At 44.2% G+C, this 26,275-nt stretch overlaps 1 protein-coding gene and 1 long non-coding RNA gene across 2 annotated transcripts in view; one reads left to right on the forward strand and one right to left on the reverse strand.

Moving 5' to 3' along the window:
* TMEM86A (transmembrane protein 86A) overlaps positions 1-10,175 on the forward strand; it is a 26,776-nt gene extending 16,601 nt beyond the window's left edge. The window contains exon 3 of the mRNA XM_066187662.1: positions 3,960-10,175. Within this exon, the coding sequence (XP_066043759.1) occupies positions 3,960-4,387 (428 nt within the window). The 3' untranslated portion in view covers positions 4,388-10,175. The remainder of the gene's footprint in view (positions 1-3,959) is intronic.
* LOC136292239 (uncharacterized) overlaps positions 1-18,094 on the reverse strand; it is a 23,405-nt gene extending 5,311 nt beyond the window's left edge. The window contains exons 1-2 of the long non-coding RNA XR_010721865.1: positions 17,295-18,094; positions 15,006-15,294 (exon numbers count right to left, since the gene is read on the reverse strand). This is a non-coding gene — a long non-coding RNA (uncharacterized lncRNA). The remainder of the gene's footprint in view (positions 1-15,005; positions 15,295-17,294) is intronic.
* Between the last annotated feature and the right edge of the window lie 8,181 nt (positions 18,095-26,275).

Below are 26,275 nucleotides of genomic sequence, written 5' to 3' on the forward strand. Positions count from 1 at the left end.
AAAATCCATCATGGTTTGAGGAATCACATAATGGATGAATCTTTCTCTTGAGCTTCTCTTGAGGTTAGAGAGGTAATTGGGTCAAGTTAGGTTTCCTGGCATGTGTCACAGCATCTGGGGTGGCTGGAGTTGAGAAGGTGGCATGCCAGAATTCCTGGGGGAGAGAAGGAAACGCTTGTGGCAGCCATCAGTTCCCGTGAAGCTACAGGAAGTATTTACCCCCTGTCTCTCTGCAGGGAGATCTGTCAGCCCTTTGCTGTGAGGTTTGGGGATGAAACATACTGTGCAAAGGTCCTTGGTGGAGAACAGGTGGAGAGAACATTTATGTTTTGATAGACAAGCCCATTGCCTGGGGGAGGCATTAAGCAGATCATAGAAACCAAAGCAGCAGCAATCTTGTCCTACTTGCAGGTTCATCAGCGTGAATCATGCAGACTGTTGTACAAGACATGTCTGTTTTGCAAAATATTTTAATGATGGTCAATCAAGGACAAACCTTACTGGTGGTTTGTCTTCTCTGCAGAAAAATCCACGTCTCTCAGAGCAAAATGAGCTTGGTTTATTTTGCTAGTTTGCAGACTCGAACGTAATGATTCAGATTAATCATTTAAAGCAATGTTGAACCTGCCTGCAGCAACTCTCTCCCTGGCCTTGGACTGTCACAAGAAATCAGCAGCAGTTGAGTCCTTCACTGAACCGACTGGTGGGGTTTCTGAAGTTAATTTAACCAGCACAGGGATCTCACATAACGCCCACCATTAACTGGCTGCTGTGACTGTCCCACTGGAAAATGTGATGAGATGAGGGAACTTTCCTGACTTGTGCTGTTGTCAGCTCTGAAAGTCAAAGGCTTAGTTTTTCCCCTCTCTCATGAAGTTAGTATTTAGTTTTATTCTGTGATTCCCACAAGCTCTTTCTTTATGAGAAGGAAGTGTGAGCAGTGCCAAATATGAAAGGCCAAATGCTCTGAATCTGGTTTTAATCCTGCTTCCCAAGGGGTTATTCCCATCCCATTAAAAGTTCATGTAAAAATGTTTACTGGTTTTGGTAGGGTTTGGATTAGGCCCTGAGGATTGGATCTATCTGGCTGAACCTTGGGCATAATGCTGAGGAGCTCCAGCTTTCTGGAGGTGCCATCACTTCTGTGTTGAGTGCTGACATTCCTACTGATGGGCCTCCTCCCAACAGAAGCACCTGGATCAGTCTCCTCAGCCCAACTGGTTTTGCCTCCTGGAGTTGCTCCTTGAGCTATGGCTTGGAAAACATTCAAGGCCCAATTCTCCCCATGATCATTTTTGTGTACGAGCATCTCCATTTTGTGTACGTGCGCTTCTCCATTCCCATGTAACTGATGTATCTCTGAGTTTCCTCTCCAAGTTACTGCCAGAGAAAGGTTAACCAGGCACAGCGATTCAGCATTTGGTTGATGTGCTTTAATCTGCCAATCAGTCAGGTTTTCTACCCTTGTTTCAAAACTGAGAAGTTTTGCTTTGTGGGTTTAGGCACATTTTTTCTTCTTAAGGAGAAGAAAAGCTCTGTTGGAGCATTTTGAAAATCTCAGCCCACTGAGCTACTACCTTTTGAAGGGAAGTGTTAATATTTTCACTTCAGATATGAGCAGATAAAGTGCACTGCTCCACTTCATCCTTCACTTTGCCTACAAAATGTATTTTCTCCTATTAAAAACTGATCAGGTTGCTGTTACTGACAACTGACGATATTTTTGACATCATCAGTTGTGGGAATTTGAATTTTCAGGAGGAAATACTGGATGAAAATGAACATTCTATTCAATTTCTGCAGTTTTTGGACTGAAAAGGGTTGGAAACTGGGCTCATTTGAAAAGCTTTTGAGACAATGAGTTTATAAAAGGACATTTGTTCATTACTTTATAGGGAAGTGAGAGCCTGGGAACCTACTCCTGGCACATTTGACTTTTTTTAATTTTTGCTGTTTCAGTCCACTAATAACACATTATTTTCTGATTACTGTCTTACTGCATGTAGAAGATACTTTACAGTGTTAATATCCACCTCCTTTGATTGCAAGCACTTAGAAACAATTTATGCATTTAGTGAAGAAGATAGGGACTAGCAAAAAGGCCTTATAGCAAAAACCCAAAGAAAGTGGGAGAAAGGGCTGATCTCCCTGAAGTGGTTGAGAGGACCAAGCTAAAGGCTGAGAAATGCAAGAGGAATGCAGCCCCTTCCCTGTGCAGCCATCACAGGTTTCCCCAGCTTGATTTGTGGGTGTTGAATGAGTAAACCTGGGAGCTGACTCCCTTGTTTGTGACCAGCCTCACCACATGTCATGAAACTCCTGCCATTCTAGGCTCTTTGCCTGCCACATCCTGTCCTCTCCTCCTCCTCCTCCTCCTCCTCCTCCTCCTCACTCCCAGATGCCTGCATGAAGGACAACACATTCTTCAGTCCTCTGTTGCAGAATGCTCCATATAATACCACTGAAGGAAAAAACATTCCTCATTGCTCGAGTGACACATCCCTCTTCTCCTTATCACCTCCCTGGGCTCTAACCTTTCCTGCACTATAACCATATAGAAAGCTCTTGTCCTAAATCCCTTCTCAGTTTCTTCAGTGTTCTGTCCATGAGGTGCAATAGCTCTGTGAAACATCACCTTCTCATTGTTCTCTTTTGTGCTTCTCTTCTTTCCCCTACATGCTGTCCATTTTCTCTATCCTCACCCTGCAAAACAGATCTCACCAGCCCTCTCCCTCCTGTGGATTTCCTTCTCATCCCACCATGGCTGAGCTCTCGGTGGGTGTCTGATCTGGTCCTTCCCAAAGGCAGGGAGACATTTCCACTTCCTTGAGCTGCATCAACACAAGAGTAGTAGGATGAAGCAACGTCTGCCAGCTGCAAGTTTTTGTGACTGCCTTTTACACCAGTGCATCATGTGTTCAATGTGAACAAGTGTCCTGCTGGAGGACTCAGGTTCCCAGATCCTTTTCTCCATTTCATGCTTTAGAGTTGCATGAAAACTTCCAGCTCCTCTAATAACCCTGCCAGGATAAAGCTGGAGGGCCTGCAGCTGCACCATATGTGGGTCTGGGAACAAAAAGACCCAAGGAGCTGGGCTCTGTTTGTGGCCCATTATCTACAGTTGTCATGACAGCTTGGAGGCAGCAGCTGTACCAACACATTGGGACATATTTCTGTCAAATGGATTAGTGACAAGTGAATAACACATGGGCAGCACCCTCCAACACCCACATCTGGCATTTCTCAGGGGTGTTGCACTTCAAAGGCAAGCTGGCACTTTATTTTCTATGATTGATTCCTGGTAAGGTTCATCTTAATCTTGCAAATAGCCATAAAATTGTTGGCAGATCACATTGGTGCAGTCCCTGAAATATGCCAGCTGCTTCTTTCCAGCTTAGGTTTCTCCCAGCTATGGACAGAGATGGAGAAGCAGCCAGATTTAGTCCTCAAGTGCCTTTGGGTTTGTGGCTAAATACGGGCAGGCTTTGTGTCAGGGTTCAGAGGGATTAGTGTCTTTTGTCACGTTTTGTTTCTACACTGCTATGGTTCCAGCCTTCCTGTTCCATATGTGACCTATGAAAAAAAAACCTGTGGGTATTTAAAAGGGGTGATCTTTGGTCTGCCTTGCTCCCAACCTTCCACTCAAAGCAGGGGAAGAGGAACTACCTGAAAAAGAAGATCAATTCCTTCTCCAGCAGCTTAGTTTCACCTGGCCTCTCAGCAGAAAGGCTTTTGTCACAGTAGAGCTGTACTTGTCTGCAGCTGTAATTGTGCTGGGGCTTTTTTTTAGGTTGGGGGCTTGGTGCTATGTCCCATATACAGATTTTTGTAATAAAATTGTCCCAAGCGGTCAGTATGGTTATCACTGGTAGGTGACAGCACAAGGAATGTTTTCTTCTGTTACTGACTGCCAGTCACTGATGAAAGGTCACGCTTTGTGTGTCAATGCCTCTCTCCAGGTCTGCTGATGTTCGCCATCACACACATCCTGTACTCTTCAGCCTTTGGCATGAAGCCTTTGGACCTCAAAGCCGGCTTGCTGATGGGCGTTGTTTCCAGTTCCTGCTATGCCTTCCTGTACTCCTACCTCTCGGGCCCGTTCACCTACCTGGTGGCCGTCTACATCGCCCTGATCGGCTTCATGGGCTGGCGGGCGGTGGCGGGCGTGCAGCTGTGCAACGACCTGTGGACGTGGACCAAGCTGTCGGCCTGCGTGGGCGCCATGCTCTTCATGGTGTCGGACCTCACCATCGCGCTCAACAAGTTCTGCTTCCCCGTGCCCTACTCACGCTTCATCATCATGGCCACCTACTACGCCGCCCAAATGCTGATCGCGCTGTCGGCCGTGGAGACCAGGGACGAAGAGGACTTCAGGAAGAGGAGCTAGGTGGAGTGCCAGTAGTCTGTGAACACATGGGTTATATCTCAGGTGCTGTAGCTGCATTCACCCCTGAGAGAGATCTCCATTTCTCTAGGCACACTGGTGATGTTGATTTTGCTTCTTTGAAGCATTACTTTTGAGAATTAAATTCTTTTTCATTGGCTTTCTCTGAATACACCTTCCTTCAGTGTGGAGTCTACATCAGAAAGCTTAGACTGTCCCTGCAGTAGTTATTCATTCAACTTTTCCTCCTTGGAAGTGCTGTACTACTGCATTTTACTTGTTAGTCCTGAAATTGATGCTGAATGTCTGGGAAGAGGAAGGCTGGTGGAAAGGAGGTTTGGCACTGTGCTAAAAGGCTTGCTTTCAACTGTAGGCAGATAGGCACAGATCTCTGCTAAAGTCATAGGTAAAAATTAATTTAACTGATGTTTGTCTCTTTTTGTGCATTACAAACTCAGTATGCAAACTGGAGCTATTCCTCTGCTGAAAGGAAGCTTGGAGGGAGAGTAAAACCAGCATATCCAGCTGGGAGCTGAGCTCTGGAGTCAATGGCAGCGTGTGGGGCAGTACCCAGCGGAGCCAGCATGAAAGCAGAACCCCAAGCTGAGGGCACAGAGCAAGAGGTGCTGGCAGTGCTGTGTGCTTTGATTGCAGTGATCACTGCTCCAGGGCAGGTCTCTAGGTGCAAGTCAGCGTTGCTGCATGTGGCAGGAGTGTAGAGAGCAGGAGTTTGGTGACATTTCAGGGAGATCTCGGTAGCCAGGCCAGTGTGTTCTCCCTCGCCACGTGCACGCGGTTACACGGTGCCTGCAGCCACCAGTGAGATGTAATGGGCACACAAGGAACTTTGATTTTTAAAGCAGAACTTACTCATTGTCTTCGTGTACGCCCTAATTATCCTCAGTATGGCAGACAGGCACCAATGTCCTAACAAGTAATATTCCATGCACTCATTAAGTTTTAGTAGCGCTTTCAGTGGTACTTTGAGTACTGCTGCCTGCAGTATCTTGAATCTTTGTGTGAGCATTTCCTGTGATCAAGGCCCTGATTTTGGATGTAGATTGCCTTGTTTAGCCAGCTGGTAGAAAACGATCCTCTTTGCACCACTTCTTTTTTTTTTAGAAAGCCCCTTTTCAGCAGAGCTTCCTGAAAAGCACTGTCCTTTGTGTTCAACACCGCCTGCCACTTCCTTCTCAAACTCACGTGGACTCTCATAGAACCCTGCTAGCTTTTCCCTTGTGTTCCCGCTCTTCTCCAGCCTCACCTGGTGTGCCTGGCAGGGAACAGGCATTGCCTCCCCATGACTTATCTATCAGTGCAAATGCAGCCAGTATTACGGCGATCTGGGTTAACCACCCTGACCCCGTGGGGGCATCTGCTGCTTTTCAGACAGGGATCAGAATGGTCAGCTGCATTATGGAGAGGGAAAGCACTGTAGGTAGCACAGCCCCGTGTAATCCCTTCCCTTTAATGCTGTTATGTAATACTGTCAGGATTCATTCACTGGCACATCGGGGCCTGCCTGGAGTAAACAGCTAAGGGAATTTAGAGCCATAAACCATTTTCATTCATCAGCATTGCTTATCTCCTGGCCACAGATTGAACCCTGCAGGGTAGCTCTCTGCAGATGTCACCTGCTGTTACTCGGCTTGGCTGTTCACAAATCTCCTCCTGCAACAGTGACCCAGCTAAGAGGAAGTCTAAGCATTTGGGGTGGACCCCACCATCCTCCCAGCATGTGAGCAAACAGCACACTGCAGTCTTTGAGTCCCGGCTCCTTGGCATGGGTCACTCCAGCACACTCAGTCCTTAGCTGGCAGTTCTTCAGAGGAGCTCCCCCACATCCTGAGCTTCCCTTTGCTTTGAGGGAAATGCTTGTGTGATAAAGTAAGCTTTATTTAAAAGTCTCGAGTTTTGATTCTCTTTTTTTCTTCTCTAGAAACGAGTAGTCTTGAACTGCCTGAAAATAGCTGAGTTACTTTTCTGTGCTTTTTCTTCTTGGCTCGCTTTGCTATCCTGCTCTACCATCAGCCACTGGATACTTGTAGAAAAGAGTCTTGATGTGTTCTGAGGAGGCCTCTCCTCTCCACTGGCCATCAGAGGTGCAGTTTCTGGGGGCAGAGGTCTCTAGGTGGGACAGCAGAGACTTGTGCAGCCCAAGTGGGCTGTCGTTCCCTTGCTGTCCTGGAACAGGTCACCTGGAGTGACCTGGCTGGGACACATTGGCCAGTCACACTGGCTCATCCCAGTGCTGCAACAGCTTCAGCCTTCCTGGGAACGAGGCAGAGCCCTCAGCATACAAAGTAGAGTCCTGGTTGGCTTGGAGGTTTGCAGGCAAAGGCTCTTAATCTTCCAGATCTCTCTCTGGCTCTGCATTCTTCTTTCTAATCCATATTACTTGAATGAGACTGTTTTCCTGGAGGCTCTTTCCTGCTGGGAAGAGACCAGCTGCTGTGGACTGTGATCTGACACAATTTTGAGATGCCTAAATCCTGAGAAGCACTAAGCAGTTGCTGGCAGTCTATTAAATAATTTTTCTTGGGATTAAAACTGTTCCCTCAACCCCAGCGAGGGCAATCTTCACTTTGAAGTAGAGCAAAAAAAGGAGTGGTGTTCGTATGTGACAAATGGTGTTACTGTCTTGGGGGCTGCCTTTGTGGACCCTCCTGTTGCCTCTTTGCACTTTAAAACTGAGGTTTGACCCATTCTTCTTCTTTTCACAAGTACAGTCCTTGAGAAGCTCCCAGTCTTTGGCTCAGGAATGTTGCAGAGGGAATGAAGCCTTCCAGGTGGTGTAGTGTTCCTGGCCCCAGCAGCAGCAGCAGCTCCTTTTGTTGCTAAGCACAGAGGCCTTCTTCTCCCACTGCTGTATCCAAACGTCCTTCTGCCCTCCCTGTCTGTGGTCACTTGAGCTTACACAGATGGTTTGGTTACTTTCTGTAGTTATCACTCTCTTGGAGGTCCTTTGGCTCTTTAACTGGACATACAAAAGATGCAGCACGTTTACTTCAGCCTCTTCCTATAGGCAGATCCTCCTTGCAGATCCTCCTCCCAGGGTCAGTTAAAGAAGCAGTGCTAATTGCAACTTGTTTTTAAGTGCCAGTAATGCTTCTGGGCTGTGTCACAGGGTGATGCTCATGTAGAAATGTAGGTCAAGAAGAAAAAAGCCAGGGGATTTAACTTTAAGCTTTACTCTTACCTGGCTTCTTACTCCTCCATATTGAGGCATCTGTAAGACTGATTGGTTTAAGAATTACTCTAACATGGCTTTTGAGTAGATCGCTGAAGGTCTCATGTTGCCATCAGTGGAGGTAATTTATATATTTCTACACAAGTTTATAAAATTCCCAGGAGGAACTTGGCAGTTTTTAGTGGCTCTTCAAAGTTTTCCAGTCCTGCAGTTTGACACTAACGCCTGCATTTTCATCTTGCTATCGTGTTATTTTTGGGAGCTGTTCTGGAAGAAGCAGATCAAAGCAAGCAGCAACTGTAGAGCTCAATGGCAGGTGCCTCTTTCTCTTTGCTTGGTTTCTGAATACAGACAGGGGGTCTTTTAAGCAGAGGCATCATAGCTGTGTTCTTGGAAAAGGATGGGAAGTTGCTGACTTCTCATGACAGAAATCCCCCTGGGTAATTCTCTTGCCTTTTATCCATGCTCGCTCCTTTTGTGGCCTTGGGTGAGTCACTTAAATTTTCTGGGGGCAGGTCCACATCTGGTGTATGAGGGCCAGTGCAATGCCAAGTTGTCCCAGCAGGGCACCAGGCCCTCGCCCCATTCTAAAATGGAGAGAGTAGCCCTTACCTACCTCACAAGGATGTCGTGAGGATTGATGCTCATGCAGCACTTTGAAGATGTCAAATGCTATGTAAGTCACAAGTATTATCCAACTTCAATGTTAAAATTACTTTTAGGGATCTGTAGGACTTCTCTTAAAGCACAGAATGTGTGACTGCCTTTTCAATTTGCATCAGATAGAAAGAAAATGCAAAATATCTATTCATGCTGGTTAATAGGATGGGCTCAGCTACACTTGAGCTCTGAGTGAGGTTTAGCTTAAAAATCTGAACTCTCTAATTTCAGTTTTGCAAATTGTTTTTAGTTCTTCTAAAAGCCTTGACCAAATTTTTAGATATTAACCTTGTATCCAACTTTTGCAGTCTGGTCTTGTCCCTCACTGTTAGCTAGAGTAAATGTAATCCAGCCAAAACAGAGTACCCCACAGTCTGATGTGGCTTTTGCAAAAGCTGGAATAGAAAATGAAGTCATTCTGTTCAACCTTCAGTCTTCAGAAGGTCAGCTGGGTTTCATGAGATAACTTTCAAAGGGATGTTTAATTTCTCCCATTGTAAATTTTACTGGCTTTAAAATCAGCAGAGAGAGAAAGCCTTGATAGAATCAATAAGGTTGGCACATCCTTCTTGAATTCCTTTTTTTTCACCCAAATGAAGGAAGCAGTGGGTTTCATAGCAAAGGAAGTGCTTGTACTACCAGTCCTATGGCCCAGAACAAAAGTTGATCTAGAAATACAGCTCTCAACCATCACCATGTTCTCAACTAGGATAAAAATGCCACTGTTCACTGATCTAAATCTGGACCACAGCTAGAAACTACCTAGTTTTTGTAGCCCTAGCTGCTCTACAAACACAAATGAAGGCAAGGAATTACACACCAAGGAATGTGAGCTGTGTACATGTGAAATGGACCATATTTTTGAAGCAGCTGCAGTAAAATCTTAATATGAACTCAGAAGCAAACACAATGCAAATTTTTATGGTTTCTTTAAAATATTTGATGGGTTTTCATTTTCTTAGTTTGGAGAAAATTTTCTTAACGTTATTTTATTTTTGCTCTTACTGTAAAGAATAAAAATTCACAACTCTAGACAGACTAAAAATGAAAAAAGTGGCCAGTTGGCAGGAATGCCAAAACTTCTGTGGCTTGTATTGTTTCTGTGGTGACGCCGTGCTGCTGTCGGGTGAGCTACTGGAGTGGTGTGATGGCTTGAGAGTGAGGCTGAAGCACAGGATGCAGAGGTTGAGCCACCAAGACTTCAGTGGGAGCATGACTGGGCCAATTTGGATCAGTCAAAAGACAGAGCATAAGGAAATAAAAGACACCTTTTCCTGATGGAAGAAAACCAAGAAACCAAAACCAGCCCGTTGGGCGATGGTGCTGAATCACTACAAACATATTTATCTAGACCCTGCTGGTGCAGGTTCCTGCTGGACCAAGCTTTGCTCCTAATTCAGCTGGGGGGGCTTGCTCCAAGCCTATGGGGCTGGCAGGGTCAGGCCAGCAGAGCCTGAAGCTTTGTTAAATAAAACTCAAAAACCAGAAAGCAACAACAAAAACAAGAACAAACCCCCCCCCAAAAAACCCAAACAAAACAAAACTAAAACAAGGAAGGACAAAGCAAACGCCACCGGGTAAGTGGCAGTTCTGCCTGCCTGAGAATGCAGAGTGGCTGGTCTGTCCTGAACACTAATCTCTATGTCTTGGACCTGTCTCTTGCTCCAGCCCCTCTTCCACACATTCCAGGCAGAGTGCACTGAAAGATGTGACTGAAACGGCTGCTCTCCTCTGGGGAGTCAAGCACTTTGCCACGTCTGAAAGTCTCTAGCACTTACTTTCTTTACTGTGATTGTAAAGGTCACCACATACAGTACAACCACTTGATCTGGGATCTTAACACATTTTTATGCTGATTTTACTATTTTAATTCTTTGTTTGGAATGTAATTTTTTTTCTCATTCCTTCTGTGTGTAACAGCAATTAAAAATATTAATTTACTGGGTATTTTTACTGTGCATATACGACATCTCCTTGCTCATTTTCTGTTTCTCTGACTGTTTCAGCACCGAATATGAGGCCCCTCTGTGGTGGGCAGCTTTGTGCCACTGTTATACCCTCCAGCATAATTTGTGTTGGAGCTGCTCAGCACCCCACTGAAGCTGACTGTCACAGTCAGCCACAGCATTCCTGCCTGGGGAACCCTGGAAATCACCCACATGCACCCTACTGAGCACATCCAACACAAACCAACCAGGCACCTGGTTAGTGTTACACCACGTCCTGGGTGCCAACCTCTGGAGCAAGCTTGCCCCTTGCTGCTCCAGCCAGTCCCACAGACAATGGCCATTTGTCCACACTTCCAGGGAGAAGGGAGCTTGCTGCACAGGAAGACTGCTCACTGCCAGGAATTCCCAGGCTAATAGCCAAATTTCTCTCGCCCCTCACCCAGGAAAAATTTCCAGGAGGAAAGGAGTAGTCTGCACATTGTTATCTCCCTGGGGATCTGATGCCAGCTTCTTCAGCTGTTTGATGCAGTGGCACAGATATTTTGTTTCATTAATCCTGAACCAGGCCATCTGTCACCAGTGGAACAGGTTTCAAGGATTTCTAGCATAGAAACACAGCGGGTGTAAGTGCTCCCAGTCAGTTAAATGGATCTGCTTGCAGACTTAATGGAGACTCCTTCATACTCCCCTTCTGAAGTGGAATGGTTCCTGATGTGAGAATTAATCAGTACCAGGCAGAAATACAACCAGATTATTTTCAGGGCAGCCTAAAGGGGTTAACAGGAGGCAAAAGTGAGTGATTCTCTCCTTTCCCTTTTATTTGGTCTTTTACAATTCCTTTCAAAAACTTGGACACCTGCTGGGAGGAGCATCCTGTTTCCTCATACCTCCTTCCTAGCTCCAGATGGAACAAAAGTGACACAATAGTCTCAGACTGAGTGTGTCTGAGTGGCTGGCCACTGCTATATTTTTATTCCACAACCAGCTCCTGGAAGATTTCAGTCTACATTAAAAGAACCAGAACCAATGGATGTATATTTGTATTGATCTACCTGTCAGCCTGTTCAGTGGTTCAGATTTTCTGAAATCCCTTATCTAGGCATGGCCACTAGCAGTGAAGTTCCTGAACTTTCTGTGGCCAGCTCTTTTATAAAGTGACTCCCTCATTTGCAAGGCTGTATTTACTTTCTTGGTATTGTGAGGATTTAAGTATTTCAGATGTATGGCTTACTCTGTGTTTATATACAATCTCACATAAAGAAGCCTAAAATATCATGGAGCTCCTGCTGGGCTATCTGGAGAAAAGGAGGGAGAATCCAGGTCTCTTTTTGAACTTGGAAGCAGTATTCTCTCCTATCTTTGGCTCCTTTTATTACCATTAGGATACATTAGCAGAGGGTATTAGAAATATCACCTTTAACATCCTACTGTACAAAATCACTTAAAGGGAAGGAAGATGGAAACACTGGAAGTGCCCTTGCTGAGCAGAAGCCTCACTGTACCACCTGGTCTAACTGACCTTTGCAGAAGCCAAGGGCAGCTGCATTTTGAGCCACATGAAGGCAAACTACACAACCACAACAATGCTGTTCTGCATGCCAGACCAGGCACAGCTGGTTCCACTAATTATATCTTGTGTTTCAACTTCTGCAAACTTCCTGTCCCTGTGTCCATCTTTTTTTATGGAAAAGAGAAGGACTAAGTGCCATAATTAGTGCAGTCAACCCTATGTTTGGAGTGCAAATCTCACAAAGTTACAGATAAAAAGCTTTATAAAATTTTTAAAGGTTTTTAAGCTCTATAAGGCTTTCCACTGTATAAAGGAAAAAATGTCTGGTCACAGTTTTTGTAGGAAGTGACAGTTCAAATTTAGGGAGTTCTCATTTTCATTCCCATTTCCCCTTGTTCACTTCAGCACTGTTCTGAATAATTCACTTTGGGTCTGACAGTCTTTGTGTTCTTTGCAACCTGTCCCCTCTCAGCCTAAGGGAAATTATATTCCCCCCTTCTGAGCTACAACAGCAGCAAAGCTGCTGCTGTGTTTCACTGACGTGGTGCAATGCCCTATTTGTTTTTGCAAATATTACGAAAAGGGCTAAAATGGAAAAACATGGCTAAGCAAAAGAGTGCAATTAAAGAAGAGAAATAGAAGAGTACATAAGTATTGGGTTGTGTGGCAAGGCTTTGGTGGCAGGTGGGGACTGCAGGGGTGGCTTCTGTAAGCTTCCCCTGTGTCCACTAGAAGCAATGGGTCCAAGTGCCTCTGTGTCCACGCTACTGAGGAGAAAAAAAACTGCAACAGCAATTGCAGCCAAAGAGAGGAGTGAGAATATGTGAGAGCAGAGGAAAGAGGGGCAAAGACAAGGCATGATGAACTGACCGCAGCCCCCATTCCCCATCCACTCTTACCTCCTTTACCAGTGGCTAAAGGAGGTAAAGAACTCTGAAATGAAGTTAAGCCAAGGAAGAAGGGAGAAGTAGGGGAAAGATGTTTTAAAATTTAGGAGTTTACTTCTTACCCTACTCTGATTTGATTGGTAATAAATTAAATTCCCCAAGTTGAGTGTTTTTTGCCTGTGATGGTAATTGGTGAGTGATCTCCATATCCTTAGCTTGCTTCCTAAGCCTTTTGTTATTTTTTTTTCTCTCCTGTCCTGCTGTGGGAGGGTAGTGATAAAATGGCTTTGGTACGCACCAGGTGTCCAGCTGGAGTAAACCCGCCACAATATATTAACAGGAATTGAGACAGAGGTTTAGTCCCTGTAGAATCAACACAGAAATGAGCTACTCCTTCACAGTTATTCAAATCAGCAGATTTGCTCAGCCCTTAGATCAGTCCTTACTCCCTTCTCATAGGACACCCTGTCAGCAGGTAGGGACCACTAAAAGTCTTTGAAAAATGTCCTTAAAGAAAATCTTTTGAGTCCTAGTCTGATGGGGCTCGTGTTCTAACGAAGAGTGCTTGTTTCCACATGAGGCATGATGCCCTCCAGCCTACAGTACCCAACTCCAGGCAGTAACTAGCCCTCTTTCAGAATTAAAATTATCAAGAATGTAAAATAATAAAAATAATAAAAACAAACCTGCAGTTAAGCTTGATTTGACATTAATGCCTTATCTGCTAAAGTCAGTTTTACAGTCTCTTATCTGGCTCCTGATTTCCCACCTCACTCAGCTGCAAATATCTGGCAGCAGAGTGACCCTACCCAGAAACTGCCCAGCTCAACACAAGCAGGAGCCCCAGAAGATATGGGCTTCCATTGAGGAATTTGGATATAAATCAGCACCTCACCCATACAGTGCTTTTGCAAGCCTCATTCCTCAGCCAGGTCTGCTGTAAAAAGGCGGTGTTGAATAACCTTGAAGAGGTGTGTTCCTGTTGTAACAGTACTCATCTCAACAAGCCCAGCGTGGGAAGGCAGAAGGTAAGTGCTACCCAGCAAGCAGATCTCTGAGGGGATAGGGAGCTGTTCTCGTGCCCCTTAGGCCTGTCTGCCTCCCCTGAACTGGATGAGCACCACTATCAAGATTCCTTGCGTCAGCCTGGCTGGCAACCAGACAAGGCTCCCACTGATTTTAGGGACAAGGAAGCTGTGCTCCAACTGTGGCTTCAGGGAGGAGTGTATCAGCGTGCATCGGGAGTAGGACACATGGTAACAACAGGAATTATTAGAAAAATGGCAAATAATTGCTTTTAGTCTTTTGGGTGGGCAGTTGCTGGCTTCAGTGAAGAAGTGTGGCACACAAAGATCAGTTTGAAAATCTGAGCAGGAAACCCAGTGTGAGCATCCTTTCCCTCTGCTGATCCCCTGTGAGCTACTTCCACATTAGCAGAGAGAACCAAACCCTGGGTGGGGTGTGTTTGTGTGCTCAGCAGTTGGCAGCAGGCTGTCCAGAAGTAATGATCTCAGACAAAAATAACCCTGAAAGATCTTTCCAAATACAGTCCTTCATTATTGGCGCTGTATCAGTTTCATTTCAAGCCTGGCAGCCTCTCTCTCTTGTCCCCTTTAAGAGGACACTCAACAGGCCTGAGGCACCAGGGCTTGTCTCTGAAACAGTTTGTAGAAGTGTTTGTGAAACCTCACCCCATGCACCTGGAAGTGTCCATGCTCCCACCACCAATTTGAGCCAGCTGGAACCAAGCTCTGTGTTATGACTTGATTTAAAGCTTCACTGGATTCAGTAAAAGAGGGAAGGGAGAGTGGGATATGAAATATCTGATTTTCTTCCTCTTTTTGTCTTGAAAACCTTACTAGCTGTCATACAAGGTTGGCAAAATCCTTCCATTTTACCAAGGAAGAGAACAGATATATCCAGTGCAGCATCTGTGCAAAAGAAGCACAAGGCTATTGTCAGAGTGCATCCATGAACTCCTTGGAATTGCTAAGCATGCCATGGATGCAGAGCAAGCCTGGTTAGGGACTGAGAAATGGCCATGTTTGCTGCTGAGCTGTTTAGGGAATTCATGAGCTCTGCTGGCCAAAATAAGCCGTTTTAAGGGATACAAGACTGCCTTAAAATAACTGAAGATAAATCTCAGTGACTCTGAAGGAAGACAGAGTTAGGCTGTTTTTTTGGATATAAAGGTAAGTTCCTACAATGTGGCCCTTGCAGCTCCAGCATCTACAGACTGAGCAATCTCTTATCTGTGGACAAGGCAGAGAGCCCAGAGGAGTGCGGTACACAGTGCCAGTCCCAGCAAGTGCACTTGTCCTGGAAGATAGCAGGGTGTGAACTACATTCAGACATGAAATCTGTGGTTCCTCAGCCTGCAGGGAATCACCCCCAACTAATCCCAGTGGCTGCACACCTGACCTACCAGAGATGATCAGCTTGCAGTGGCAAGTTGTAGGGATCGTAAGCAGGCAGGTGCTTCTTGTTGAGGTGAGCCACAGCTTAGGCTTGGATGTGATGCTAACAGTGCCCCTATAGTGGGTCACTGGAGGTGGGGGTTGCTGATGAAAGCCCAGCTGAGGACACTGCTGTTGCTGTTGTCACAGGCTGTGGCTCCTCAGTGGGGCGATGCAGCAGGAAGCACTGTCCTTCCCGGGATACTCCATCTTGAAGTCAAAATGCTGCTGAGGACAGTCACTGTGGGCTGCTTCCCACTGCACACACAAACATGCAAACAGAGCCAGCACCGTCAGCTCAGAGAGTCTTCTCGTGCATGAGTACAAATCTTAAAGAGCTTGGGTATGACATTTCATGATCTGGACCTTAACTTCCCACCAGGGAAAACTCAGGGAGTAGGAAGAATGAACATTGCACCACATTTCTCTTGGCATCTGACCAGCATACCTGTCTCAACATACAAACAAATACAAACTGAAAAGCAAGAGGGGCAGAAATTGGAAATCTCATCCTCCCATTAATGTGCTATGCAACTGTAAGCAAGCAATTAATTTCTTTGTTTCTTTGGCTGTAACTAAAGTGTCTGACTTTTGCTCCACAGGGATATATCAATGCCTTCTCTCACTAATGCCATTAAATTGTAAAGTGCTTTCAGATATTTGGCTCCCAAAGCACTTTAGAAATGCATGATTAAATTACACCCAATTATAAACGAAAGCAGGTGATCTTGTAGAGGAAGGGATATTGCTCTGTTGGTGTTGCTCTGAGCTATTAATAGTCTACAGAATGCTCGGGGGAAATCAAGGGGAACTGTGTGTACAGTTTAATTTCCAGTGTCCACTGCAAATCTTCCATTTTCAGCCTGTACTGAAACACATTTCTTGAAGTACTTAATACTGCTTGTTGCATTGACATGGGATCTCATCAGGTAAATCCCTTGGATTGTAAATGTAGCGCTGTATGGCAAAATTCTTTCATGAGACCTCATTCTCAGAAAAGAGCTTATCTCCTCATTCTCCTTCAGTGTTTTTCTACCATCTCTCAGGTTTATGCAAATAAACCTTGTGACTTGCCATTTATAATGAAGAATAGAAAATCAGTTCACATCTGTGTCCTGCTGGTCCTGCCTGAAGACAGATAGGCTGTTATCAAAGGAATGTAGTGCAAGGCACAGCCAACCTAACTTTCCTCCATTTACAACTCTCCTTGCCTACATGCAAGGACAGACAGAAGTTACTGAAGTCATTTCAGACTCTCTAGAATCCAGGTCTAGAGCACTTCCACACAGGAACACAACTACAGCCACGTAACTGGAAGTGCTCTTTCTCAGCTGCACACATAGCCAAAGTAACATACCTATGGTCTAATCGATCAGGAAAGGGTGATGGGTAAATACAAATATACAATCTGACACCTCGTTACTCCTTTTAGTGTACCACTCCTTCTGTCAATTTAATGTGTTGCCCATTACTCTTAATGGGATTAGAAGACTCATGGCACCACGTGGATAGGCTTCTGAAGAAACAGATGCCTAATTCAGTACTATGTATTAATTTATAATTTTTATATTACTATATGTTTTATTACACCAGGCACAGGCCAATCCAAAAAAAAAATAATTGACTTTGATCTCACCATGTAGGGTAACTGCATTCTGCAATTCCCCAGACTGGGCACAAGGATCACTTACTCTTTTGACTTGATGAGCTGGGCCATGTTCAGTTATGTTTGGGAGCACTGCTGATTAGACATCCATGTTATGATTAAGGATGTGTAGGGAGCAACTGAACAAAGGAGAAGGCATTTACCTGACAGGATGACCTCTAAATGCTTAATTTAATGTGCTTTCAGGGACTTCTGGACCAGAATGACTGTCACATGGTCTGCTACATGTACAGATTTCTTTGCTTCTCATTTAGAGAACAAATGCCAGTCAGACTGAAAACATGCTACAAGATAAATGACTTGTAACACCAATCTTCTGTTATGTCAGGACATGATAATATCACCCTCTGAGCACAAGGATGCCCTGAATTTTAATTGAAACAGCAGCTGTATAAAGTGCTATGTAATGGGCTACATACACATGTAGTAAAAGGAAGCCTGGTGCTGAAGAGATTGCCAACAAATGGAAGGGATAGAAGAGGAGGTATTCTTGTATCTAATCCCCAGGTGAGCACCTGAGGTGCAAAGCAGGTTAGTGACATACCCAAGGCCACAGAGGGAGCCTGAGCTGAACCCCAAGTCTTGTGCTTACCTCTTGTGTTTGGAGATGTTCCATCGCTCCTGTGAATCCAGAGGGTCAGTGTCCCCACTGTCATTGCAGACAATGACTCAGAAGAAATATTTCCTCCTTGGAGCTGGCCTGTGACAGGGTATTTATTGCTGTAGACCTTCTCTGTGCCTGTGGAACCACATGTCAGTACTGACATCACATTGCAGGACACCATAATATGTCTCCTAGCTGTCTTCTGCTTCTGAGCTGTGGTTTAGGGTCATGGTGTCAGGGGCTCCTTCAGTCAGCTGCAGATTACTGTGTGGTCAGGGAAAGCGAAGAATTAATGAGCCATTTAACCACTAGTTTATTCTGTTTGGCTCCCTCCCTCTCTCCTTCTCTGGGGAAAAAATATTTCACTTCTAAAGTCACTGTATATCTAGGAAAGTACTTCCTTCCTTGATTTCTTCTACCCTGGGCAACCTGAGGACCAATTTGTACTGTATAATTGCCTTCTGATGAAAAAATAAGGCTGTTATTTTTGAAAAGCGCTCTCTGAAAGGATAACAAGTACATAGGTCTGTCACCCCAGCAGATCATTACAGTAGTAGGAGTCTCTCTAAGGACCCAAGCCAGCCTGCCTCCACTTGGCTGGCACAGACCCACTGGCAATGGAAATGATGTCACCGGATTGCTGAGGGGGCAGACACTGTTGTGTCAGTGCTGTTAGGGGGATTTGCCTGTTCAAATAATGACATGAAAAACAAGGCAGCAATGGGAGTGTCTGGAGCAATAACTGCTTCACCCTTTCCCTCCATATTGAACAGAGTAAACAAAGCCCCAGCAATACCATCCTTGTTCCTTGGCTTTGAGCCATGCTGCTTCCAGGCTTGGCTCAGCCAACATGAAGGAGGGAGTTGGGAAACACAATGAAGAAGTAGGAAAGTATTTTCTGATCACTGAGTCTTTCTCCCCTTGAATGGAAACATTTTGGATTGCTCCCGTGGCCTTATCTGGATAAAGGGTTGTATAACTGGAAGCATCTGGGTTGTTTTTTTTAAAGAAAAAAGCCCCAACCTTCCTAACCCTAGTACTGATGCAGAAATTGTGTGTAATTTCCATCAGCAGAAGAATACCTCCTGTCAGTACCCCAAGCTGATGGAGTTTTCTCTATACTGTACCTGCAGCTTGCGTGTTAATGTTGTCAAGGACATCTGCAACTCTTCTTGAGGATAATGTGATACAGGTCAGAAACAAATCACTTGTTGCTGCGGATCAGGACTAGGGAATGGTTCTCATCCTCCCTCTTTTTGCTTCCCCACTGGTGGTGGTGGTGGCGGGGAGCACTGGCCAAGACAACCGCAACTATAAAGTTCTGCTTCCTGGCTTGGGAGCAACAGAAACAAACCCCGTCTTTGAGCACAACAGGGATGTCTGTGGCTACAGGAGCTACTTGTACAGAATCAGCCTGATAGAAAAATATTTCCAGGACACCAGTGCTGTAGATTTCCTCAATCTGCAAAGGCAATGGCAAGCTTTGTCCCCAGCAAAGTGCACACAGCTGGTGTGGCCTGGGAGATTCCACATAACCTCATGCTACGGTTCATTAGTTTGATCATGTTGAAAGCTGAGGTAAAACAGCTGGTGTGATACAGATCAACTTGTACAATTTAAACTGAGAGGTACCTTCTTACAGTGGGGCTCACTCTGCAAAGTCCTGTGGAGCCTGAGCTCGTGTAGTAATCTAGGACTAAAAAAACCCCAAAACAACAACACCACCAAAAATCCACCCCAAACAACACCCCCCCCCAAAAAAAAACCCCCCAAACATATAAATTGCTGTTAGCATCCATAGAAATGAGCTCAACATCCATGTCAATATAAATTGTACCTCAGACAGGACAGTGTTGCGATGTCAAGCATTGTCTTTACAACCCTAGGTCACTCAAGGTTTAATCAAGAATGTTTTCTCTTCACCTAACATGAACTGTAGTTGCATGCTTGAAAAATTCTGCTTCTCATGGTGAATCACAGAGCCTCCCCAGCGTTTTATGGTTCGTTGAGCACTGATGCTTCCCCTGTGAAGGGCTGGGTTGTGCAGCTGACAAACCTCTGCACACAGAAGTCGATCTATCACCACAGGGAGGCCTGTGAAAAGGCTTGCCATAAAAACAGTGAGCAGTTATGCAGGACTTCATGAACCTGTAGCCCTGCATGAGTTTTCTCCAAGAACCTGTAGCTATGCATGAGTTTTCTCCAATAGTCAACTTTTAAACCAAAGTAGCAACTTGTGAAAAAGGCCAAAGGGCAACTCCAGCCTCCAAAACCTTGCAGCTGTATTTCATCAGATGCCCAAGAAAACACTAATTGCAGGATTTCTGCTCTGACAGGACACAACACAGCAGCTCACAGAAAAGATGTGTGAAGGCATGGTGCCGTCCCAGCACAAACCACCATGGGGCTCTTCAGCCTCTCAGTCAGATCAAACCTGGGCAGCTGGGAATAAAAGAAAACAGACGAGAGAGAAAAATGAAAGAGAATGAGAGATTGCACAGAAAGGTTCAGCCATTCATCAGCCTGTTGAGTCATGTCAGAGACTGTAAGAAGAACCCTTCAGACTGTTTCAGTGGAAGGCACTAAGTGTAAGGGTTAAAATGTTGTCAGCTCTTCTCTCAATAGTTGTGCAACCACAAGAAAAACATCAATGCAATCAACTGCTTTCTGATGAGCACCTACTCAGGACAATTTCAGGTGAGGTGGGTGGAACAGGAATATTTTAAAATAATGTAAAAAATATGCCAAAAAAGAGTGTAGTTTGCATGTAATACACGAATGGGAACGAAAGAAAGGAAAAGGCACCTTTAAAGCCTCATTGGATGATTTTACTGTCCAAATCCTGCCAGTTTTGTGTAATGTCTGTTTCTTACAGGACTTCTCATACTCTTCAGCACACTAGTTCATGTTGCCATGCCACACCAGAGAAGTTTGTCTGGAGCCCACAGTGTCTCTGGGATTTTTTGGTGCTTATTTGATGATACAGTAACAAAGCCATGCCCCGTGGATGGGTTGTGTAATTCCAAAGTGGAGGCTGAGAAGAGAAATGACCATTTTTCATATTGGCCACCTGGTTGTTGCTTTTTGAGACTTCCTCAGTGAAATCTGAATGTCCTTCTCCTCTATTCAAGAATCATCTATTCCTGCTGACCTTACTGCTACTGAGGACAGCCAGCACCACGCTTTGTCACCTGTGAGTATCTTAGGCAAAAAACCTGAATTTTCTAATTCATAATTAAGCATGCAAGTTCTAAACCATAAAGATTTAGATGCATTGCTACCTCAATTAGTAAGGTAGCTAGGGATTTCATGACAGGTCATTCTCATTCATATCTTCATTCTCAAGACATAATTAGCGTACATGAAGCATGACCTCTGCTAATATTACTTCAGCTTTTGGTGCCAGAATGCTGAGTGCTCACTGAGGGCCTGAAAGGATTATACTCCTGTCTCAGTAACACCACATATTTACAGCAAATGGCTGTTTCAAACATGATGGTTTGTCTACTGCAGCATCAATGTCCTAATCCATACACAGACTACTGAATCCCTGTCAGGAATCAGAGAATTTTTCAACAGAGACCTTTGTAACCACATGTGAGGTGTGATGTGAGAAGTCACGTGGTGGAAAAAACCCAACTATTACACCATTATACCTGACACACTCATTCAGGCGACAGCTTAGCAAGAATGATGGGAGAATGATTTAAATTTGGCTTAAGGATTGCACAACTTTGTGCTGCTCTCCATCTCCTCTCAGAATCTCTAAAAACTGAACAAAACCCAGCTGAGCTGTGATGATAAATGCTTTTTTTGGGTGCAAGATGAACCTGATAAAACTTTACAAAATGGGGTATATGTTAAAAACAAAAGAAAGTAACAGCTGATAGGTAGGAGTTCCAGCTAGATGGATACTGCAGGTCTTACCTGAAGGTGACATTCCTAGAATTCCTTTTTCTAACAATGCTGCTTCTCCCGCACAAGCTTCACTCATGGCTTGGGTTCAGAAGTAGTATTTGTCTGTAAGTGGTACTAGAGGCAGGGATCTTGGTGCATTTTGTCTACTTTTTGGTGTCCTCAACTCATGTCTCTAATGTGTATCCTGACAGAACATCTCCATGGTCTGGTTCCCTGCCAGGCTAAGCCAAGGCTGGAGTTGAAAAATCCACCATCTTCAGCAGTTCTGAAGGCTCAGTGACAGAAGGAGAGTCCACAGCTTGCAGATGTGAATACAGAGCTGGCCCCATTTCAAGATGCCAAACCTGCAGGATTTTGGGGTATAAAAAGAGCCTTAATAAACACAGAGCAAACTCTGTCCAGCAAAGCAATGTGGTTCCTAACATGGCACATAATGGAGACACTCTTTCAAAGTTGGCCATTTAAGAAAAATCTCAAACATTCTGGCACAGAATTATCTGGGAATCTGCTATGAGCACTGCCCACCAGTCATTTTCCACATGTGCTTAGAAGAGGTGTTTAGCATTAAAGGTTTGCTTCTGTCTCTTCCAAGCTGGCTGGTGAGCTCTGCAGTACATTTCCTACAACCTGTTTTCTATGACTTTGAGTCCTTTGTGTCTCTTCTTGTTTATTAAATCCCTCTTACAGTCCTGTGGGAAGTGGTCAGGTGCTATGTGGTCTGGGATTAGGGAATGTGCTTACTGACTTGCAAGATCCTATTAATGTTCTTCAAGTTTATTTGCCAAAGATTACAGTACCCTAATTAATAGTCATTTAAAAAATACAGATCTTGCTTTTCGCTCTTTAGCCCACTTTGCAGCAGCCTCCATAACAGATGAGAAGAGCAAAAGATGGACTGCTAAAAAAAGCTGTATGTTTTCCATCAAAAGAATAGGGACTTGTGTATCCAAATACAAGTTCATGCTCTGAAATTCTCAGCTAAGATGCAACAACCTTCCCCCTAGCACCAAAAAAGTCATCCAGTGCAGCATGCCGTAACAGACTTGATGCTAATGGCTTTTATACAAGGCTCTCATTTGAGCACAGGGGTCATAAGGAACACAGTGCATATGGACAGAAAGTATTCTCCTCTCCTAAGCATAATGTGAGATAATGCAAGTCTTCAGATAGGACAAGAACACAGCTCCGGGCTTTCAATTGGTTTTGTGTTGTCTTCTGATGTAAAGGAGCTTGAATGCTTTCCCATCTGAGTAACTATTTAACCTCAAGGCTTTCATCTACTACAGAGAATACTCTGGTTTTTAGCTATTCTGGCTTCCACATTTGGCCTTTTTTTTTTTTCCTGAATTATGTGCAGCTACTAAGGCCCACTTCAGTATCTATTACAGGATTCCATCAATAGTTTAGGCTATTTATTGATAGCATCTGACAGTCTTTTTTTTTTTTTTTTCGTAAAATACTTTAGTCATTTAGAAAGAAGTCTCTGCAACTGGCACAACATAAAATCTGCCCATTTCAGCATTTTTGAGGCTACTGTAATCCTTTGGAGTTTGTCTGTGGTATTGATGAGTTCAAAACTAGGCACCGAATCTTTACTTCTAAAAATCCAGTATTAAAATAAAAGAATGTAAGCAACTTTCATGAATCTCACGGGAGTTTTCTCTTCTTTTAAAAGGGTTGATGGGGGGTTGATGAGCACAGTAACATGTATGACAAATTATATTCTTTGTCATACATTGGGGCCTTTGGCAACCTCTATGTGGACTTAAAGTATTAAAGCTACCTACACCTTAGAGCACCTTCATCAGGTTGATCTCTGCTGTTTGTAGATACTTAATTCCCCCCAGCTGGGAATCTGTGTCCTTGTTTTAATAGTTACATAGGCATCACTAATTTAATTTTTTAATTGCTTTTGGACTGAGATAAACCAAGAAGATGAAAAAGAGAGGTAGAGAGAGAGAAATAAAACCGAAGAGATGGCTACAGTTGCTTATCACCCTCTGACTATGCCCAGTATGTCCCTGAGCAGTGACTGGAGCCCTTGGCCAATTCTCCCCAGTTTATATACTGAGCATGATAGTCTATAGTATAAGAATATCCGTGTGGCCAGGTTGGGCCAGCTCTCCTGGCCATGCTCCCTCCCAGCTTCTTGCACACCTGCACACTGGCAGAGCATGGGAAACTGAACAGTCCTTTAACAAGAGAAAATACTACTTAGCTATTCAAAACAGTGTTGTACTAGCTACTAAGAAGAAAATTAACTTTATCCCAGCTGGAACCAGGACAATACCATGAGTGATTGCAATTTAATTAACATGAAATTGCAACATTTTGAATGAGACAGAGGAAAGAATCCAAGAAAGAGCCAAAATATTAACAGAAGAAGAAGAGCAACAGACTCTTTACTCAGATGCTGCTGCTGATAGGAACACCCCCATGTGTTGCACAAGCTGTGTTAAGCATGGATCATACGGTTGCTATCTGATGGATACAACAAAATCAGTCACTTGTTCAAGTCAGTTCTGGTCTAATTCAGGAAAAAGCAGTCAAAATTAGGCACCCAAATCCACAGGTGTGACTTTCAGAGGTCCTGAATGTTCTGGCCTCTCATTATTGCTTGTGGGTAACAAGCCCCTCAAGCAACTTTTGTGAGACACATCTCTCAGAGGCTCTACACAAAGGGAAATCAAACTAGAACAGAACAACCACAATTAATTGACTCAAAATTGTGCGTGTTATATTTGTGTGTATAAAGAAATATATGTATGTATAGCAGGAAGTCAAGGAGAGTAACTTGTATGTTTAGATTTATTCATGGTCACAATGCTTTTCTAAAGACTATTTCTTGGCCACCTACTTCTTTTGGTTATTCCAAATGTTTAAATATTTCAATTATTGCACTTATTCTGAAAATGAGCTCTTTCTGCAGTGCATTACAGAGCAGCCCAAAAGTGTCTTCCCTAATCCATAGGAAGTTTGGACAAAACCGTGAAGTTTCAGGTGAAAAATGATATATATCGCTTCAAGTTGGTGATTTTCTTCTTCAATGTTTCAATAGCCCAGATTTTCTGTTTGCCTTGTATATCCTGTGATGCACTCTGGGCTTGGGAATGGGGAGTATAATATTGCTTTCATTGGAGATCAAATATAGGAACAAGAGGTTTCACAGAATGGTTTGAGTTGGGATTTTTAAAGTTCATCCAGTCCAATCCCCCTGCAATAAGCAGGGACAGCTTCAGCTTGATCAGGTATCTGAACTATAACTCCCAGAAGATAGTTCAGCAGTGTTTTCTAACTAAATTAGTTTTTCACAGAATGGTTTTGGTTGGAAGGAACCTTAAAGATCATCTCCTTCCAATCCTCTGCCATGAGCAGGGACTAGACCGGGCTGCTCAGAGCCCCATCCAACCTGGTCTGGAACACTTCCAAGGATGGGGCATCCACAGCTTCTCTGGACAACCTGTTCCTGTGCCTCACCACCCTCACAGTATGGAATTTCTTCCTAATATTAATCTAAACATACCCTTGAAATCATTGCCCCTTTTCCTATCAGTACATTTCTCTCCAAACACAGTGATTTTTCAAATTCCACACAATGGCTCCACCATCTTTTCTCACCAAGGTTTCGGTTGTAATGCAGTCACTGCCTTTCTCCAACACCACTTTTTCTTCCTCTGTCTCCTCCATACTGTCCTTGATGTGACCTTGGGCCTTGGCTTTGCCTTGGAAGGAACCTTGATGCTTGCAGTGCACTTGGTTCTTCAAAGTGGCACTGTGTGTAGCAAAAAGCTCGAGGACAGTTTCTTCAACAACTGGAGAAACTGGAAAGAACAGAAGACACTTTAAGGCTGCAGCTGCAAATATAACTTGACACTTATCCTGTATCTGTGAGTTCCCACAAAAAGTGGTCCAAAACTGGGCCACTCATGCACTCCATGTTTTTACTATCAGAATTTGCTATTTTGTGAAAGTCTTCAGGGACACTCGAAATTTTGTCTTATGCTTTGATCATATTTTGATTCCGCTGATTTTGTTCTGTTTCTTGTACACCTGCCCTCCTTTAGTGGTTCACCTCAGCAGAAAAAGAGGGAGCTCTGGGAAGTTGCAAATCCCAAAGCCCCTCATTTCCCCAGGACCTGGAGATTTGATTCCAGGTAGTTTCTCAGTTTTGTCAAGCACCTTTCTGCTGCTCTTCCCTAAAGTCCCATGGGGATATATACCTACGATCATGATAAAGATAGTAGAATCAAGGTTAGTAACAAAAATGCTCTCTCAATTTGTTGCAGAGTAATATGGGGGCATGATAAGGATGACTTGCACATAATAATAAAACCCAAAACAAAAACAACAGGTTGCCAGTACCTGAAGGGAGCCTACAAGAGAGATGAGGAAAAATTATTAGGGCATGTAATATCAGAACAAGGGATAAAGGCTTTAAAGTGAAAGAGAGTAGGTTTAGATTAGATATTAGGGAGAAATTCTTTACTGTGAAGGTGATGAGGCACTGGAACAGGTTGCCCAGAGAAGCTGCGGATATCCCAATCCCTGACAGTGTTCAAGGCCACAGGAAGGATGGGGCTCTGAGCAACCTGGTCTGGTAAAAGATTGGAACTAGATGATTTTTAAGGCCCCTTCCAACCTGAGCCATTCTATGATTCTAAACATATATACTGGGTTTTATTTCTTTCATTATTTTTGTCATACATCGTGTAGTTTTAGAAATCACAATTCTCTGCTGATACTCAGGAAAACCAGCTCTCCCCTATCCCAAAGCTTTGCTGTGGATGCGTTTTCACTGCAGCACAGGTCTGTTAAATATTCAGCGTGGCAGACACAGGACCCGTACTCCTGTTTGTCCCGCCAGGGCTCTAATCCCCGCGGCCCTGACCCAGCCGGCAGAAGAGGCTTTTTGCCACGCCGAACGCCCCTCTGGCGCCACCTGCCTGGCTAAGAGACGAGCGATACCCACATTTTCCTGCTTCGATTCATAATTTCAAAAAAGGTGTTTTGCTTGTTGCTCGTGACATCAACGTTTGAAGCAAAGGTTCGGG

Source organism: Chamaea fasciata, unplaced genomic scaffold (genome assembly GCF_029207755.1).
Source record: "Chamaea fasciata isolate MVZ Bird 193981 ecotype frontalis unplaced genomic scaffold, bChaFas1.0.hap1 SCAF_7, whole genome shotgun sequence".
Taxonomy (NCBI): Eukaryota; Metazoa; Chordata; class Aves; order Passeriformes; family Sylviidae; genus Chamaea; species Chamaea fasciata.